Below are 17,717 nucleotides of genomic sequence, written 5' to 3'. Positions count from 1 at the left end.
GCGGGGCTCTCGGAGCTGCGTGGCTTCTCCTGGAAGAAAGCGGCTCCCGGGAGGTAGTTACTGCCCCGGCTGGCGCCTGCCCTTAGTCACCGCCAGATCCCGCACGTTGCCCGCTGTCGGGCGGCAGGAGACCCCCTCGGGATGGGAACGCTCCCTGAGGCGTCGGCGCGAGCAGGGGACGGCGCTCCCTGCCGCTCCCGGAAGCTCCCTCGGACGGGGAGACGTGTCGCTGCCGTGTCGCCGGCGCTGCCATGGCGGAGCTGAGCCGGCTGGAGTGGCTGGAGCGGCGTGTGCGGGAGCTGGAGGAGGAGCTGGCCCGGGAGAAGGGCGGGCGGCGGGCGCCGCGGGCCCGCATCGAGAGCATGAGCCCGGAGGTGACGGACTCCAACCCCTACAGGTGCGGCGCGGGGGGTGAGGGCGCGTTATGGGGTGAGGAGGCTGCGCCTACGGCGGTTGGATTTATGGGGAGGAGGCCCAGAGGCTGAGTCAGGGTGTAGAGGATGGGGAAGAGGGAGGTCTGTGGGGTGTCAGGCTGTGGGTCGGAACTGTGGTTCTGGGTAAAGGGGAAAAGGCGTGTGGAGGTGGGCTCGGGCAGGCAGGGGTCTAAGGGATGGGGCTGGGTGTGCTGAGGAGGGTGTCAGGGCAATGCCGAAGGCAGGTGCTCTGTGGGGAGGAGGGGAGAGATGCTCTCAGATTTTCCACCTGATTGGGCTGGCAGGGTGTACTCAGAGTTACTTTGTATTATCTTGCTTTATGGTACAGGGGGGAGAGAGAGGGGGGAAACTTGGTGAGGTTTTCAGCAAAGTTGCTAGTAAGTGGGACAGGTGTTGGCATTACATTGGGTCTTATTCCTTTAACCTACCTATTTTAGAGTTTGGTTTAGAGAAGTCTTGAGCATCTGGGACCCCTTCTAATGCTCAGTGGTTCTGGAAATCTGTTGCTTTTTTTTTTTTTCAGGATGAATTGCTTTAATACAAGTTGATACTTGTACTTTCATTGATACTTTCTATGAAAAAATGTGATAGCAGGATAAAAGGTTACTTTAAAATTCTTCCAGTTATCCTCACAACTTGATATTCTGTAATTAATTTTTTTAAAAATGTTATGTTGGAGTTAATCTGATCAATTTGATCAGAAAGCAGTGGAAGAGTCTTCACTGGCCTGCTGCCATATGGTTCATCAGAGAAAAAAGTGTAGGCTTTCATTCTGTAAATCAGGCATTCATTTACAAAAATAGCTCTGGGTCCTCTTGATTTCATTGATGTTACTCATACCGTCTGAATAAGTACATGAGTTTCTGCAGGGTTAGTACTCCGTTGCTGATGCTAATAGGAAAGTATCTACTATCTCCTTTAGACCGTATCTAGCTGGCAATCACAACTGCAGTGAAAACACCAGGCTTGAGTTTGTTGCTTGGTGGGGTTATTTTTAAAGCAAAAGTGATTTTAAATATCTGAAAAGCAAAATTGCTATTAGAAATGTAGAGAGCATTTTCTGTATAATGTTGCTGTTTTTCTTTGTAGTCGCTTGATGGCATTAAAAAGAATGGGAATTGTCAAAGACTATGAGGTAGGATTCTATCCGCATTAAAACAGCCTTGCATTTTTCCCCTGTGAGGACCACTTTTGATACACTGATCTGTATTTTTTTTTCTTTTTACAGAAAATCCGTACCTTTACAGTTGCAGTAGTAGGTGTAGGGGGTGTTGGCAGTGTGACTGCTGAAATGTTGACAAGGTGTGGCATTGGTAAGGTAATGAGAGTTTTCTTCTTCTACTTCTTTATAGTAGATGGACCAGTCTTCTTCATAAAGAGTTAGATTCGATTTCACTGAGTTGATTTTGCCCAAATAAAAAAAGTACTATGAAGAAAGCGCTCAAGAACAACACTTGTGTAAACATCACAAATGAAGAGCCTGTATTTTTCTTATGCTAGTAAAATTGATTTACTTAAGGCTTAATCCTGTATCATGTGGGTGATTGTTGTTTGGATGCTTGTCTTCTCCATGCTCTTATATGAGCCCATCTATCTAACCTTCATTCTGGATTATTGCAAAAGGAAAGCAAAATAAAGAAGAAGGAGCGGGTAACTCGCATAGAAGATTAAGTCTTTTGTTATGAGAACAAGTTGATATTCATGAAATTGAAATGCGGTAGATATCAAACAGATATTTTTATCACAAACATTAGTTTGTCATGTGGCAGACTTAGAGTTAAAAATTTAGCAGCAGTTAAAAATAATTTGATGTGTGTATAGATAACAAGAACCTCCAGAGTTAACAGAACAGGATTTTTCTTTAAAGGAGGAATTTGGGGAATGGCTTAGATGTTTGTATTTCCAGGCAAAGTCTGACCATTTACTCTTGGAACTTTAAGAAGTTTCTTAATACAGAGGTGATGCAATTTTTTATTGCAAAGTTTATTCCCTCTTCCTCTGAAGGAGCATTTCCTGAAGACCAGCATCTTGGGCATAGAAAAGGACTTTGGACAGTTGATTCAGAATTTATAATCAACATGTCCATGTATTATGTAGGTATTTTAAGTGAATTGTTTTTGAAGAACTACATGCCAAGAGAAGTGAAAGAAATTACACATTTCTAGCTAATGCCATAACAGCAAGCAAGAGTGTGATAACAGAGGTGATGGTGTTCATGTAGATGATCTGTTGAATATTCTTAGTTTAGATCAAATGAACAGATTGCTTTTTATTCAAAGTGGTTTTCATGACTTAACGAATCAGTTCCTCATGAATGGCAGTTAGAATTCAGTCTTTCACGTACTTACGATGTTGGTACCTTTTGTATGTGAACTGAATGGGATGGCGGGGGGGATGTTTGGTTGGGGGTGGGTTTGTTGTTGGTTTTAGAATGAGTTTTGTTGTTTAAAATGCCTTGCCATAGTGCTCTGGTTGCAGAGTCTTTGGAGATTCACATGTGTTAATACAATCTTTATTATAGCTGCTTCTGTTTGATTATGACAAAGTGGAATTGGCAAACATGAACAGGCTCTTCTTCCAACCTCATCAAGCTGGATTAAGTAAAGTGCAAGCAGCAGAGCATACTTTGAGGTATAACTTCGAGAAGTGGGTATCAAATGTATTTACCCAGGATGTTGCTCCAGAAAACAGATGTTTCATTCTTAATCACTTGCAAAGTGGCATGATCTAATTTGGAAATTTGAGTATAAAATAGTTGTGGGAATGATTGATACTTTAAGGACATTTTTGTACTGGCCAAAACCTTAATGTAAGTCTACTTTTTAAGTATAGCTAATTTTGTTCAGAAGTTTGGTATAAACTATACAACTTTGATATGTTGTGATTTTTTTTTTTTTCCCCTCATCTAATCTGTGAATTTTTGACAAATATGGGTGTATTCTAGACTTTAGACTGGAAGCTTAAGACGGTAGCAACACTTGTGAAGTTAGGGAGTAGACTGTAAGTTATCATTGTATTTATTAACATTGACTCATATTATTTCCTCCATAAGGAATATTAATCCTGATGTTCAATTTGAAGTACATAACTACAACATCACAACACTGGACAACTTTGAACATTTCATGGATAGAATAAGGTAAAATCTCTCACCTTCTGCTGGTGTGTGGCTCTAAATACAGCCTCACATTTTTATTGTTGGGTTTTTTTCAATTTAATGACTTCCATTTGAAAACCAGTGGGAAATATATATATATATGAAGACATTTGTGCCTAGACCTTTTCTCCAGAGTTGGCATTTATTTCAACTGTTACATAGTTACATTAGTGCATCTTTAGATTTCCAACCAAAGCTGCAGGTCTTACAGGCTTTTCCCATTATAGAAAACAGATCAGATCATATTTGGACTGCTCTGGAGTAGTTTCAGGTATGCTTTATAAAATGAAAAAAGAAAATAGTTATTAGCAGATCTTACAGAGAAGTTCTGGGATAACTGTTTCCATTTGCAGTTATGTTGTACAAAGATACAATTCTCCAATACTTTGTACTGTGAGTGTATACTATATAAAACTTCTTTTAATCTAAAATGCCCGTATATTTAAATCCCATCTTCAGCATGCTGTTGTTTCTACTGTAGATCTAAGATGCTAGTTGTATCCTGTTCTGCATTTGCATGTTTTGTTAGAAATACACCTCCCATGTGCTTCTGTACTCTAAAGCAGCATGTTGATTGCCATGTTGGTATTTTGTTCTGCCAGCAAGTTCATGCAAACTTCTGATGCTTATTTCAGTAACGGTGCACTAGAGGAAGGGAAGCCTGTCGATCTTGTTCTAAGCTGCGTGGACAACTTTGAAGCTCGCATGGCAATTAACACGGTAAGGCCATTGAAGGCATGAGCTTGTGGAAGTCTATTTTCTCTATAAATAATGTTAGGAATTGTGGGGACTAGAGAAAAGACAGGAACTTATCAAGAATCTTCTAAGAAATTTCCTCCTTGGTTTAAGGAAACAGAATCTGAGCTTTTACCCAGTTCTTATAAAAAACATTTTACATGTATAAATATAACTGTAGACTTTTAAGTTACTAGCAGCTAATGGTTAGTAGAAGAGTCAAGTGTCGTAAGCCCCCTCTGTCTTTCCAAATTATCCTGTTTATATAAAAGTATTATCAAAGCCTGGTATGTTAAATCTTACAAACTTTTTAAAGACTGTGTATAGCTAATTGTATACTTCGTATGACTTTTTGTGTACTAAAAATGTCTTAAGGCTGTGTACCTAAACTGTTTTTCTTTATAGTAGCAGCCAACGTAGGGTATACACCAAATGCATGTTTTCTGTATCCTTCAGCTAAACTTGATCCATAAATTGCATGCACTGAAGGTACACAGATACACTGTATCCATGCCTCTAAAAGTAGTTCCTGCAATTAGATTCTGTAGCGTGCTAGTAACTGGATCACTGATGCCTGTACTTGTTAAAAAATCTTGGGTCGTCAGGAAAGCACAAAGGGCTGACTTCACGAGGACAACTTTAATTTGTCCTTTGATTTGTCCTTTGACTCTGATAAACAATTTCTGTTCTACCTTTTCATGTTCCTTTTGTCTTAAAGCAGGAAGATCAATGTGTTTAATCACTCTCAATTTACGTGTTGGGTTTGGTTTTTTTTTTTCTTTTCATTAAACTTCTGCCGTGCTGATGTGTGTATTTCTGTGTTTATAAGGCCTGCAATGAACTTGGACAAATCTGGATGGAATCTGGAGTGAGTGAAAACGCAGTGTCAGGACACATACAGCTGATCATACCTGGTGAATCTGCTTGTTTCGCGGTATGCAGTGCTCTGCTGAATTGCTCGTTTGCCTTTTAAAGCAGGATTAGGAATATGAAGATTAGCTGGCTAGTGAATGTGATCCTGGCACAGCTGATGGAGTAGTTTAAAATTTTTTGTGATCTGTGGGGGTTTTTTAATACTTTTTTAAAACTTAATTTCTTTATTTCCCCTAGTGTGCTCCTCCACTTGTAGTTGCTGCAAATATTGATGAGAAAACATTAAAACGAGAAGGAGTTTGTGCAGCTAGTCTTCCTACAACTATGGGTGTTGTGGCAGGAATGCTTGTACAAAATGTTCTGAAGTAAGTGACTGAGTTGTTGCTATTCCATGTACAGCACAATAAGAGAAAGAAACCTGAAGGAACATTTCATAATGATGGGTCTGGTTCTTTTTATATGTTTGTAGCCTATTTCCTAAAGGTATTGGCATCATTGGACAGGGCTGAAATATACACTGCTTGAATCACGGGTGTGTTTACTTTGGAGCTGCTGTTTTTAATAGAACTTTTCTGGGGTAAGAAAAAGTCTTCAGAGAAGACTTTTTTCCTAAGAATTTCTCTTACTGCATGCACACACGCACATTTTTTTCTTAGTTCTGCATTTAAACATGCTCCCATTTGACATCTTTAAATTATACATAAAAAATGCTACACTGCTGACTTGTCTTTCAAATTTTGTACATGGACAAAGAATAAATAATTTCTCTTGCAGTGTCTGTATTCTAAAAACCTGAGGTGAATTAAAAAGTAGTTATATAGCAATGACATATTTTAATATTTTCAAAAAGTACTGTCACATGACTCCATCTGCTAAAAGAACTGCATGTATCAGCAAGGAAAATATTTGAACACCTTTGTACTCAGTTTCAAAATAATACACCGTGTTTTACAAGCATCTTTGAGAATAGGATCTTATTTAGCCTGGTTTTAGCCATAGCTTGGTTTTGTCAGTTATCCAAAAATTTCTAGTTACAAAGAATAAAACTACTGTTTGCAAGTGTGCATACAAACAACAAAGCTCCATTTTCAGCTGTGCAGAGAGTGGTATTATATGAAATTGCATAGCAACATGTGTTTTTCTTTAATGAAGTATGCAAAATTGCAGCTTAATTTAAATCTTTATTTTCATTGCAAATCTGACCCTACAGTAAAGATGATTCAACTGGTTCTGATTAGCTGTTGAAAACTCTCCCACTGTAATACAGGGCACCTGAGTGTTTCAAGCAATGCATTAAGGCACAGGAGAAAACTGCTTACATACTACTCTAAGCATATTTTTTCTGAGACTGTATCTGACTTGTTCTTACACACTTACACCACAAGAGGACCGGGTTCTATGTTGATGCAGTTATGCTGTTGTCAGGTGACTACGGCTTATTTTGAGACAATTACAGTAACTCTTTACAACTTCACTAGTGTGGAAGTGTATTCTAAAAGTTCTTTGAGGAAAAATTATTCCTTGAGCAACTGAATTTTTAGGTTTGCACCTGTATGTAAGGGCCTGCTTTTTCTGTTTGTGTTTCTAGATACCTGCTAAATTTTGGTACTGTGAGTTATTATCTTGGTTACAATGCGATGCAAGATTTCTTTCCAACTATGTCTATGAAGCCAAACCCACAATGTAGTGACCAAAATTGCAGAAAACAGCAAGAAAATTATAAGGTAAAAATGTTTTAGGTTTGATTCTGCCCCCCCCCTTTCCTTTCTTAAAGTCTTAAGAACAAAGCAAGCTACAGATCTGTAGTAAAAAACTTTCATTGCTACTCCAGTTTTCAGCAGCCTTGTCTTCAGATGGTTGCATGTGTTTCTAAAAACACAGTACTTAGTTACCTTAAAGCAAAGGGTAGGCAGAATGGTTTGCATTGGTTAGATAATATTGTCTTCTACAGTAATTGCTCAACCTTTCTGGCAGTCATGTATTTTTCAGCATTAATGGATTTGGTTTTTTTTAACTTGCAGGTATTCTGCCTTCTTATGCCTAACAAAGTTCTAAATGGTGACTGCATATCTTAAATATTAAAAGAAGTGTGAATATTAGATTTGATCTTCTTTGCTGTTGTTGAAAATTGAACTACTACATATACTATGTTTTTTATCTTTCTGTGTTTTTTCCTTCAGAAAAAAGAAGCTGCACAACCAAAACAAGAAGTAATTGAACAGGAAGAAGAAATAGTACACGAAGACAATGACTGGGGTAAGTAATCAACTGGAGACTAAATGATGTTCCCAGTACCCAGATTCAATTAAAGTCTTTGCTTTGGGTGAACACACTGTAGGGTACACAGACTTCTTATGGTTCCTATTTTTTGTAACTTATACTGCGTAATTACTGCTGGCTTTTCACAGGTTTTGACAGTAATGTTACCACAATGTGATGATGTATTTTTAGTGTAATGTGCGGGTTTTGGGCTCAAAATGTAACCGCTGTTTGAATAAACAACTTTCTCAGAAGATAGTCTGAAGAGATGAAAGATGTGAGAAGATGTATTCACTGTGTGTTCCTTTTAAATATGTAACTAAAGAGCACTGGTCATTTCCATAACCACTGTGCTGAGGCATCCCATGCATTTTTATATTCCTCTGAGGGCTTTAAATTAGAAGGAGTTGTCTTAAGGCATGGTAAGCCTGTTTTATATAACCATTTCAAGAATGGATATATACATTCTGTTTATTACATGATATAGAAAATAATCTTAGCTTACCATTGGGAGAAGTGTCCTCATGATAAGATTTAAATGGTAAGGACAAGGTAGTCCTATAGGAGAGGTGCCGTTCTTGTCCATAAGTTACCTGTATAGAACCATTTTATATATTGTAAAGGGCAAATATTTTGTATTGATAATGGAATGAAGTAGTTGAAATCAAAGGTCTTCCTGCTTTTAAATTTTTTCTGTTTCGGAAAAGTAGCTGCTGTTTTCCTCTTACTGTGATAACATAGTGATTAAAGAAGTTTTTCTTCTAACTTTTAATGGAGTTCTTGATTCCTTTTAATGCAAAGGCATCGAATTAGTATCAGAAATTTCAGAAGATGAGCTGAAGGCTGCATCTGGTCCAGTACCTGAGCTTCCTGAGGGAATTACTGTAGCATATACTATCCCAAACAAGGTAAGATATTTATTCGTTATGAATTTTTGAAATACATGTTTTAGATTAAATTTATAATACCAGCCAGTTTGGTTACCCTTTAAACCTAAATTAAAATTCCATCTTGAACAATTCCAGTGAAACTGTACCTCAGTACGTCCGATTAGTGCCTTCTATGGTCCAGTTTCATGTTTCTATGAAATATATTTCTTTAAGTATGGATGCTAGTGTGAATGTAGTTTTGAGGTGATAGGAATGAATGTATTCGGGGGTGGGGGAAGGAAAACAAATGTGAATTTCTCAGTTGATAGTTTGGTGACTAATTAGTTTTTACTGTATTTATCTTGAAAAAGCTGTGTGTAGTCAAAAAGCAATTAATATACCGGGGGAACCCAGAATCTGCATGTATTGCAGCCAGAACATTCTAACTCTTAGTCAGAATAGTTTACAATTTAAGTTTATAATCACTTAGGCCTAATCTTGCAATTGAGTGCTTGGTTCTAGGAAAACAGTGTGGTGTAACGGCAATAAAGCTTATTTGTGTGGGATTTTCGTTTGCTTGTTTTGTTGGCAACTTTTTCCTCCTGTTCCTAATAGGAAGAGAATTTGATAACTGAGGAAACGGTAGCAGAGTCTGAAGAAAGCCTAGAAGAACTCATGGCCAAAATGAGAAACATGTAGCAGAACAAATATTAAGTACAACTTCTGGGAGTTTGAATTGACATTGGATTTTGAGAAGACCAGACTTTTTTTTTACCTCCACTGAAGCTCATCTTACATTTTTGATGAAGTGGAACTGTTAAAAAACTGGTGTGTTGTTTTTTTCTTTTTTTTTAAACTTCCCTGTTTCTATCAATGTTTTACTACTGCTTGTTCTTAAATAGCTACCTGTATGTTTTGTATGTATGTGACAATGCTTTGAGTATGCTGCAACAAGGCAGTGTCTCTTGTTAGTAGATGATTATACCAGGAGACTGGGTATTAGCATGTCACTGTTTCAGCTGGCAGATGCTTCTCATGACAAAATCTGTAAGAATTGCCAGCAACATTGGAAAGAACAGGAGATTTTGTCTGTCTCTGAAAATCTAAGTATTATATTTTTGTTGGTTATTAGAAGTTGAGCTGTAATTCTGATCTATCCCCATCATATGGGCTATATTAAGGAATATACTTAATCTGAGTTTGCATAGGAAAGCTTCTAAAATTAGATGCTCTAAACTTTGTTTATTGTTGCAAATATCATCAGTGGAGTAGCTGAGCTATTGTATTTGTCTTGTAAATAATGTTAGTACAGTTGCATTACCTTTTAAATTATCACGTTAAACTGACCTGTAAATGTACACATCCTGTAGTGTGAGTACCCTGCGGAACTGGAAGTATCAATTATTTAAAATATTTTAACTACTGTAGGTGTCTGATCCAGAATTTGATCATTATTTAGATTTGGCTTAGAAGAACGTAAGTTTCAGCCTTTGCAGTATAATACAAATATTTCCAACTTGGGCTGTTCAAAAAACCTTTCCACAGCATGATGCAGCCAACGCAGAACCAGCTAGTGATGGTAGTAGCAGTATTCAACCAACATGTAAAAAGAAAGTAATATTGTGGAGGTGCTTCTGTTTCTTAGGGCAGCTGAATGACAACTTAGTTAAAAAATGTTTGATTTCTAAGCAACGGTCACAAACTTCAAAATCTGTTTCCTCTACAGCTGACACTAGATTATATTATATACATAACAACCATCTCTGAAGCTAGTGAGGGAAGTTGTGGGTGCGTTTTGGGTGTGGTGCACTACACTAACATGGAAGTGGTGTTTTTGGGTTGAGTTCAGTTTTGGAGAAACCAGATTTTAGAAATGAACTGTAAAGAGGGATGGGAAATAGAATAATGAGATCATTAAAAAGGTACATACTTGAATCTGTGTCACTAAGTCTACATGAGCTTGATCCAAGTGTCAATTTAAGTGTTACTCACATTTCTTTGTGACTTTACCTTTCTGTGAGGAACAATGGAAGTGGGGCACACACCTGGTTCTGGAGATCCCGAGGCAAATGGTTGACTCATTTCTACAACAGCTCAGTTAATCGTGACTCTTAACTACTTGGCTATCACATGATTGACAGCTTTACACAAGGCAACTGTTCACCGTTTTACTTCATGTACGGTTTTATGACCAAATTAATACGCTTTTGTATGCCTACTTACAGAGTATGCAAAATGGTTCTCATGTTACTTTCAGACTTTCAACTTGTATATACAAGAAGAATTTGAATTAATTAGAAAATACATTAAGATGATTGTATGTGCTAATGGTTAAAGTTATTTTAAAATAATCAGCATCAAAAAAGCAGCTTTAAGGATTTTTTTTAATTAACAAAAGACACTTAAGTAATTACTCCAACTATAAAACATAATGGAAAATTTATGACTTCTTTTGATACAAACTAACAAATTAAAACACATTGTAATGGTTTAGTCCAGCTTTGTTTATTTGGCAATCTTATAAAAGAAGCTTTCAGTTTTTACAGTGTATCATGAATGTTATTGAGATGTTGATATTCTGATTGTATGATTAAATTCCATTGAAACTGGTGACGCTGTTTTGAGGTGGAGTTCTCCTACATAGAATTATTTGGCATACACCAGATATACAAATTACTTTTTTTTTTAATGTCCATGAGGTACAACTACAAATACATAAACAACTGTCTTAAGAGCGCTATGACTATAGCTGCATAAGCTTATGGCCAACATATGGCCTGCAAGACCCACCACTATTGCTCATGATCCTGTTTTACTTTCTGTAGAAAGTCTTCTTTGGGTTGACAGGGTAAGCATATTGTTTCCTCACTGTCCTTGCTCATGGACCATGGATGGTTGGGATCTGCTACTTTTTAGGGACTGATTTTTCTTCCCAAAGCAACCCTGCAACCTCTGAGTAAATTGGAGAGCAGTCACTCAAGGGAAGACTAGTAACAGTTCAGAATTCACTTAATGGGGAAAGTGATATAACACTGAAGATCTAGAAAGTAGCTTCTTATTTTAGCTAGCAACATTAAGGCAAACTATTTAGGAGAGCAAGATACATCATTATACGTGTTAAAATCAGAACATAGGTGACAAGCTGGACCAGACACCTGATAATTCATAACACGGGCTTTAGAGGAGGGAATTACCAGGTCTGAGAAGAGTAGGCAACAGAAACACATACAAGCTGAGAATCCTGCAAAGAACTTCCCAATTTTCAAAACTTTTCAAGGTGGCTGGAATACAGTGGAAAAATTTTTTGCTTTGATTAAAAACCCATTTTCTGAAGTAAGAGGAAAATATCCAGAGAGCTACTACAAAGTGTCAACTCTTGTTGCTGTATTGTAATACCTTCAAGAGCTATTTTTTTCTTCAACTAAATCTTACTCTTAAAAGTCAAATTTGGGTTGTGTATTTTTTCTATCATCAGTTTTATATACTGTTTCTGTTGCCAAGTTACAGCCTTACCAAAATACTAAATTCCTTCTAACCAGAACAAGGGCTGAAATGGGTTATATTTAACCCTACTCTAAAAGGGAAAAAATACTGTGGAAGGTAAGTACCCCTTTGAGGTAAAGGCCATTAGCATTTTTCAAACTGGATCAAATAAATCTTTACATCAGTTGCCTCTGAAACATTATAGTGAGGTTTCAATTAATTTTTCACTTACATTCATTTTTTTATAAAAGCTCTTTTTTTAGTATGTATTTAAATTGATTCATGGATTTATGCACCGAATGAGAACAGACTTCAAACTGATTCTTCCAGATGACTAGGGTATTAAGAAATACAACAGGCAGGTAGATTTGATTAGCTTCTCTTTATCTGACGGCAAACTATTTTGCATCACTACATTCCTCCAGCTAATACAAACATTCTTGTATTTTAAAGGGATTCAATGAGATTAAATAGTGAAAGTATCGCCGAAGGGTTAACAACAGGGAATCAGGTCATAATCATCTTCAGTCTGATTCCTCACTGGAAGTATTTTTACTGAACACAGTTGAATCTGACAACATCTTTAACTGTAGATGATGATATATTTAGATATATTAGCTTCCCAAGGAAACCAATCATTTTTGCACAAGTCCCTTGAATGTAAGTTTGCTTAAAGCTGAAATCACCCTGGAGGTAAAACTTTGGGTGGAACAGTATTTTGTCTTTTTCAAAATTACTCTCTCTTTAGAAACAACTTTAAAAGCTTCTGAAAAGGCAGAAAGGATTGATGAAACAAAAATACACAAATCCTCTAAGCCAGGCTATTACAACAGAAATAAGAACTACCCCATAGAGTATATACAGTTGGTTCAACTTGTTATAATCCTGGCACTTGGGCTAAGAGGTATCAAATGCACGTTTTTGGTATTAGCTATAACTTGAGCTAGTAAGTAATATGCATATCTATATACAATGAAAGAAGCTCACTTTGTACCATACGGTCTGCAAAGTTAACATAGAAGGATTTCAAGCTTAAACATTTGTTTCCCTGTCATTCATGAAGACAGGTGTCGGTCCCAAAATAGTACATTATCCTAGGAAAAATAGATTTTCTTAATAATTTTATGTCTGCTTTAAAACAGCAATAGAGACTTTTCTTTGAGCAGGTTTATATCACCTTTGTCCATGTTCCAGGAAAATGTTTGGTGATAATGCGCTTTTTAAGCTGAATGTATCTCCACTTGATGAGTGTCGAGAAGTTGCTTTTCCACCTATCAACAAAGTCTCTGCTTCTTTTATTTCCATAGCTCTCTTGTAAAGTTCAGCTGCCTTCTCAAAGTCTCCCCCTTCATAGCTTTGGAGAAGAGTAAAACAAAGTTGAAACAAGCAATTAAACCAAGTTTCTCAATTCATTTAAACTGAAATGCACACCATGCTATCAACAAAGTGTACTTAAGGCTCTCTACTTTCCTAATAAGTACACAAGTCCAGCATGTTTTGTTTCATCCAGTAATTTTTATGGTAATTCGCTTTTATAGGGCTAAAGCATATAATCTTACCTTAGCACAGCCAAGTTTTTCAGAGTTTCCCCCACACGAGGATGCATGTGACCAAAGCTGTCTTCATAAATCTTTAATGCACGTTCATAAAGAGGTAAAGCTTCAATCTGTTTTTTCTTTGGGTAGTAGAAAATTGTTTGTGACAGACGTGTATTACATTTGCTATTCTTTTTTCCAACATAGTATCAACACATCCTAGATGCAGAGTCATGCATATTTAACCAGAAAGGTGTTTTGAGTTCTCAATACTGTTGACAGATGAGGGCGATAATTGAGATTGTCAAAGCAATTGGCTTGCACTTGCAAATGCAATTCCCACTAATATAATAATTTGGGTCTGGACTTCCTAGGCAGTTTTGAAAATCTCAGTCCTGAAAGTTTTGAGTTACCAAATACTCTTTAATTTTACCTGAGGCAGCTTTAATCCCTGTTTAAAAATCAGATAAGCAGATTACAGAAATAGAGAAAACAAGAAAACAATCTACAGCTCACTCCTATTCCTAAGTAAGGAATTCGGTAAGTTGATTGCATCTTCTTTGAATCTCATATTAGTTGTAGACTAGAAAGTCTACGGCCTTCCCAGATTTTTAGTTACAGAGTTGCAGTTGATCAAGGTGGGCACTCCTCATTCACGGACATAAATTTCAAAGGACTGTGTTTCCCTCCGAGTCAGTGGTGGAGCTGTGTTCCATCATACTGTGATAACCATTGTATCGCTGAAAATGCTGTACTCTAGCTCTAGTCTTATAAAGCATGTGGGCATTTTGAATAATCTAAAGAGCGTTAGCCCCAGTATTCTTGTGAAATACCAGTCACAGCAATTATCTGTTCCCTGCATACGTCTTCCTTGCCAAATATCCTTTCAATTTTTAAAATGGAACCTAAGAATTTGCAAGTCTTATAAGGAATTTCCCTTTCAAATGTGATCAAGTTTCTTTGCTATCATTTAGGTACAAATCATAAAAAAGCCTAAGACAGGAATAATAAACATGTAAGACATGAAAAACTTACCATCTGACAATAAAGGACAGCCAGATTTACCAAAGCAGTTGCTACACTAGGGTGTTTTGGGCCAAATGACTTCTGTCGAATTTCAACCGCTAGTTCATACAGAGGAACAGCCTTGTCAAGTTTTCCCTAGAAATAACAGGGAAAAAATTATTCAGTTCTCTTGTGTCAAAATGGTAACAGTAAAATCTATTTTAAACAAAAAGCCTTGGAGAAGGTGTAACTGTTTCCAGAATAAGGGGTTTAACTTTGGTTCATAGTTATATTCTGCACAGATTGTTTATCATTAAATATTTATTAGGACCTAATTTTCCAAAACACTGAGCATATTCAACTCCCAGTTCATGTGTTTCTCAGCTATATCTATTTCTTTCTTTTTTAATTTGATTTTTTACCCACAAATGTCTCATTGAGAAGGCTGTTAAAAAGAATTTTCAGTTTACTTTTATCCAAATAATTTTCTCCATTTGTATTTCCTCATCCTGCCGTAAATGAGAGCAGAGCTTATTTTTTGTCCTAAAGGGCCTAAATTTTACTGGTGATACGGGAATGGGAATGTAGCTGCCTCAACTTTTGAGCAGTTTTCTGCTTACTGAAGTGGTGTTCGCACCATCTTTAGAACAGCTGCAGTGTCCAATGCCATTTCAAGTACGTGTTGCTTCCCATTCACATATTGAGGCTTTGGCTTCTTGACTTCAGTTTCTCTAAAATACCCCTCTCATATTCCAAATAGTTTTACTATAGATTATTTTTCCAGCAAATCTGTTTTCCTCCAAATTTGAATCTGCTCACACATTAACTGGATATATCTCAGAAATATGTTTAGGCTTCTATTATTAGAATGTGAATTCTCATATTTAATAGCAATTAGGAATTAAATACTGCAAACTTCTATTGTATAATGGTTCACTGTAATTGCAAAATTCATATCAAATTTTCTCATTTTTTCAAAGCATCACCATGCCACAGTTTGAAGATGATCAGTAATTCATCTGGAATAAATACTTACCTATAAATAATAGTCATTTTCTACATCTGATTCCAGTCCCTTCTCTTCCTCCATTCTTCCCTGCATCACTAGTTCACCATGAATTTTAATTTGTGCTCCTTCAAACTAGCAAAGAGCTTTTTGATGCAAATATTGAGTGCTTTTGCAGTTTCTAGCAGCATGAAAATTAGAAGCTGAAGTGAGCATTTCATGCACATAATAGCACGTAACATTAATTGAGCAAAAACACAGGAGCATTTGACCCAAGGGATTATCTTCAAGGACTCTCTTCTGTTTGAAGAATGGTAAAATGTGGAAAATATAAGAGAAAAAAATTGTCATCCTCTGAATTTGATCTTGATTCAACAGCTGGAAACCTTACCTCACTGTTACACTGATGATATCAAATGGTTAAAATGACCATCTGCAAACACAAGTATTCATAAACCATTCTGAAATTATGAAACACAAGAGTTTATACTACTGTTAATGTTATTCCCCGTAGTGTATTTAGCAGGGGAGTAACTCTCATCTTTCAGTGAATCAATATAAGCTGGAGGTGGCTCAGCCAGTTTATTTGTAAAGTGCGATCTTCCTCATGAGCCTTCAAGCTACTCTCAATTTGACTGTAAAGTTCAAGGTCATTGTGTAAAAATAACTATTCCTACACCCTAAAGCACGATTTTTCCATTAAGACACATCTGACCAAACTCTTGCATGTGGATGTCACATAGCAGACAGTGGAGAACTCAAATACAGCTGGGAAGAGGTTCCCTCACTGCAGCCAAAACACTAGCTTTTAACGAAATCAGAAATTCTTCGTGGTAAATACTGAGCATGAAGGACACTGAAGACATTATTCATAAATAGCTTTTGTCTAAGCAAAGTGTGTTTTGAAAAAGCTACTGGGCTTTTTGGAAACAGACTGAGGCCGCTTGACTACATCTTTTATGCATGTGTGTAGAACACCAATAGCTGACAAACTCCCATGCCCCACTCCTTTTGGATTGAAGACTGTAATGATGCAAGGTATTACAGTTAATTTATGTGATGAGAAAAGGTAACAGGCTTGTGCTTACCATCTTTTTGTACAGCACTGCCAGGTGTTTCACAGTATAAGCCAAGGAGGGATGATCTGGAGCCAGTGCTCTCCTCCTGATGTCTAAAGCTTTTTCATAGAGTTCCTCTGCCTTGTCATAGTGCTTCTTCTCATTGTATAAGGCTGCCAGATTGTTCAAAGACTGTGCACAGTCTGGGTGATCGGGTCCCAGGACTCTCTCTCTCATTTCCAAGGAGCGCTTCAGGAAAAGCTCTGCTGTCCTACAGAACATATTCGTTCAGCGATATTTTAAAGCTGGTAACATCTGTACAGGCTGAAGTGGCTGTTTGAAACAGAACAAACTCAGCCTTGGAAACTGCACAGATACTGACATCTGGTAATGGACTTTCCTTGGAATAAGCAAATGCCAGATCAGCAATTCATTTATGCAGTGAGGAACTATGCATCCCAGACATAGTCCTCCTGTGCAGGCTAACCATAAGAATGTAGACAGAGAGCTACTTAATATATTCCTGTGCAATCTTGGATCCCCCCTGTTAAGGGCTGAAAAACTAGTCTAGCAGATTTCAGCAAACATTACACTACCCCATAGTTGCTCTTTTCCTTAATTCAACCTACATCTTCAGTTATGCAAGTAATCCTTCCTTATTCAAAACATTCTACTGATTTCTGGGCAACTCCTGATAGTAGTCAAGTACTTCCATGGATAAAGCAATAGTGGAATATGAGGTAAAGGTTCAGAACACACTACATATTTTTCAAGTAACTTTAAAGAATATAAAACGTATTATAGGGTTCAACAGACAGCTTTCACACCAAAGGGGGAGAGACTGGAACGAGTTTTATATATGTCATGAGCTAGATTATCATAGTAGAATCTGTGTACAAGTGACAAAGTAGAAAAGACTCTGTGTAATGCCACCATTCAAGCGTTTCCCTATCAAAAGGGCGTATTTTATCTCACTAGAGTAGCATACTACCATTCCATTACAGATTTACAGCAGCTCCTCTATCACAAGCAATGGGTGATCCCTACATAATACCGGCAGCATCCATTATAACTAGGCAGTTTGTCATCCTGACATACACACAAATTCTGTGTGACACTATTCCCAAGAGGTCAGCTTAGTAAATTGGAAAAATCCATTTCGCATTAGAGAAAAAAAAAAAGACCATTTATACACATAACTGTAGGTTCAACTCTGGAGCTCTTAGACAAGTGTCAAAAGGTGTTCGCTCTATGCAAGGGCTAGAGGATGATGTGTGATATAACATACAACAACTAATAAAGT

General features: G+C 37.2%; 2 protein-coding genes across 3 annotated transcripts in view; one reads left to right on the top strand and one right to left on the bottom strand.

The window, feature by feature from the left end:
- Positions 1–251: 251 nt before the first annotated feature.
- On the top strand, positions 252–10,995 carry UBA5 (ubiquitin like modifier activating enzyme 5). Of its 2 annotated transcripts, XM_050890828.1 has the most exons (12): positions 252–397; positions 1,524–1,569; positions 1,663–1,752; positions 2,956–3,065; positions 3,487–3,573; positions 4,227–4,311; positions 5,156–5,260; positions 5,437–5,564; positions 6,788–6,923; positions 7,380–7,455; positions 8,260–8,366; positions 8,943–10,995. In XM_050890828.1, the coding sequence occupies exons 1-12, from the start codon at positions 252–254 to the stop codon at positions 9,024–9,026; spliced, it is 1,200 nt and encodes a 399-aa protein (XP_050746785.1). In that variant the 3' UTR covers positions 9,027–10,995. The 2 variants fall into 2 exon arrangements, with proteins under 2 accessions (XP_050746785.1, XP_050746786.1); XM_050890829.1 differs by lacking the exons at positions 252–397; positions 1,524–1,569 and having other exon boundaries at positions 1,708–1,747; positions 8,943–10,962.
- Positions 10,996–11,203: 208 nt separating this feature from the next.
- Positions 11,204–17,717, bottom strand: part of NPHP3 (nephrocystin 3) — a 28,576-nt gene continuing 22,062 nt past the window's right edge. The window contains exons 24-27 of the mRNA XM_050890827.1: positions 16,445–16,685; positions 14,381–14,506; positions 13,370–13,485; positions 11,204–13,164 (exon numbers count right to left, since the gene is read on the bottom strand). Coding sequence (XP_050746784.1) covers positions 12,984–13,164; positions 13,370–13,485; positions 14,381–14,506; positions 16,445–16,685 — 664 coding nt within the window. The 3' untranslated portion in view covers positions 11,204–12,983. The remainder of the gene's footprint in view (positions 13,165–13,369; positions 13,486–14,380; positions 14,507–16,444; positions 16,686–17,717) is intronic.

Source organism: Gymnogyps californianus, chromosome 2 (genome assembly GCF_018139145.2).
Source record: "Gymnogyps californianus isolate 813 chromosome 2, ASM1813914v2, whole genome shotgun sequence".
Classification (NCBI taxonomy): Eukaryota; Metazoa; Chordata; class Aves; order Accipitriformes; family Cathartidae; genus Gymnogyps; species Gymnogyps californianus.
Note: the sequence above shows the minus strand (reverse complement) of the source record. Positions and strands in the feature narration are given on the sequence as shown.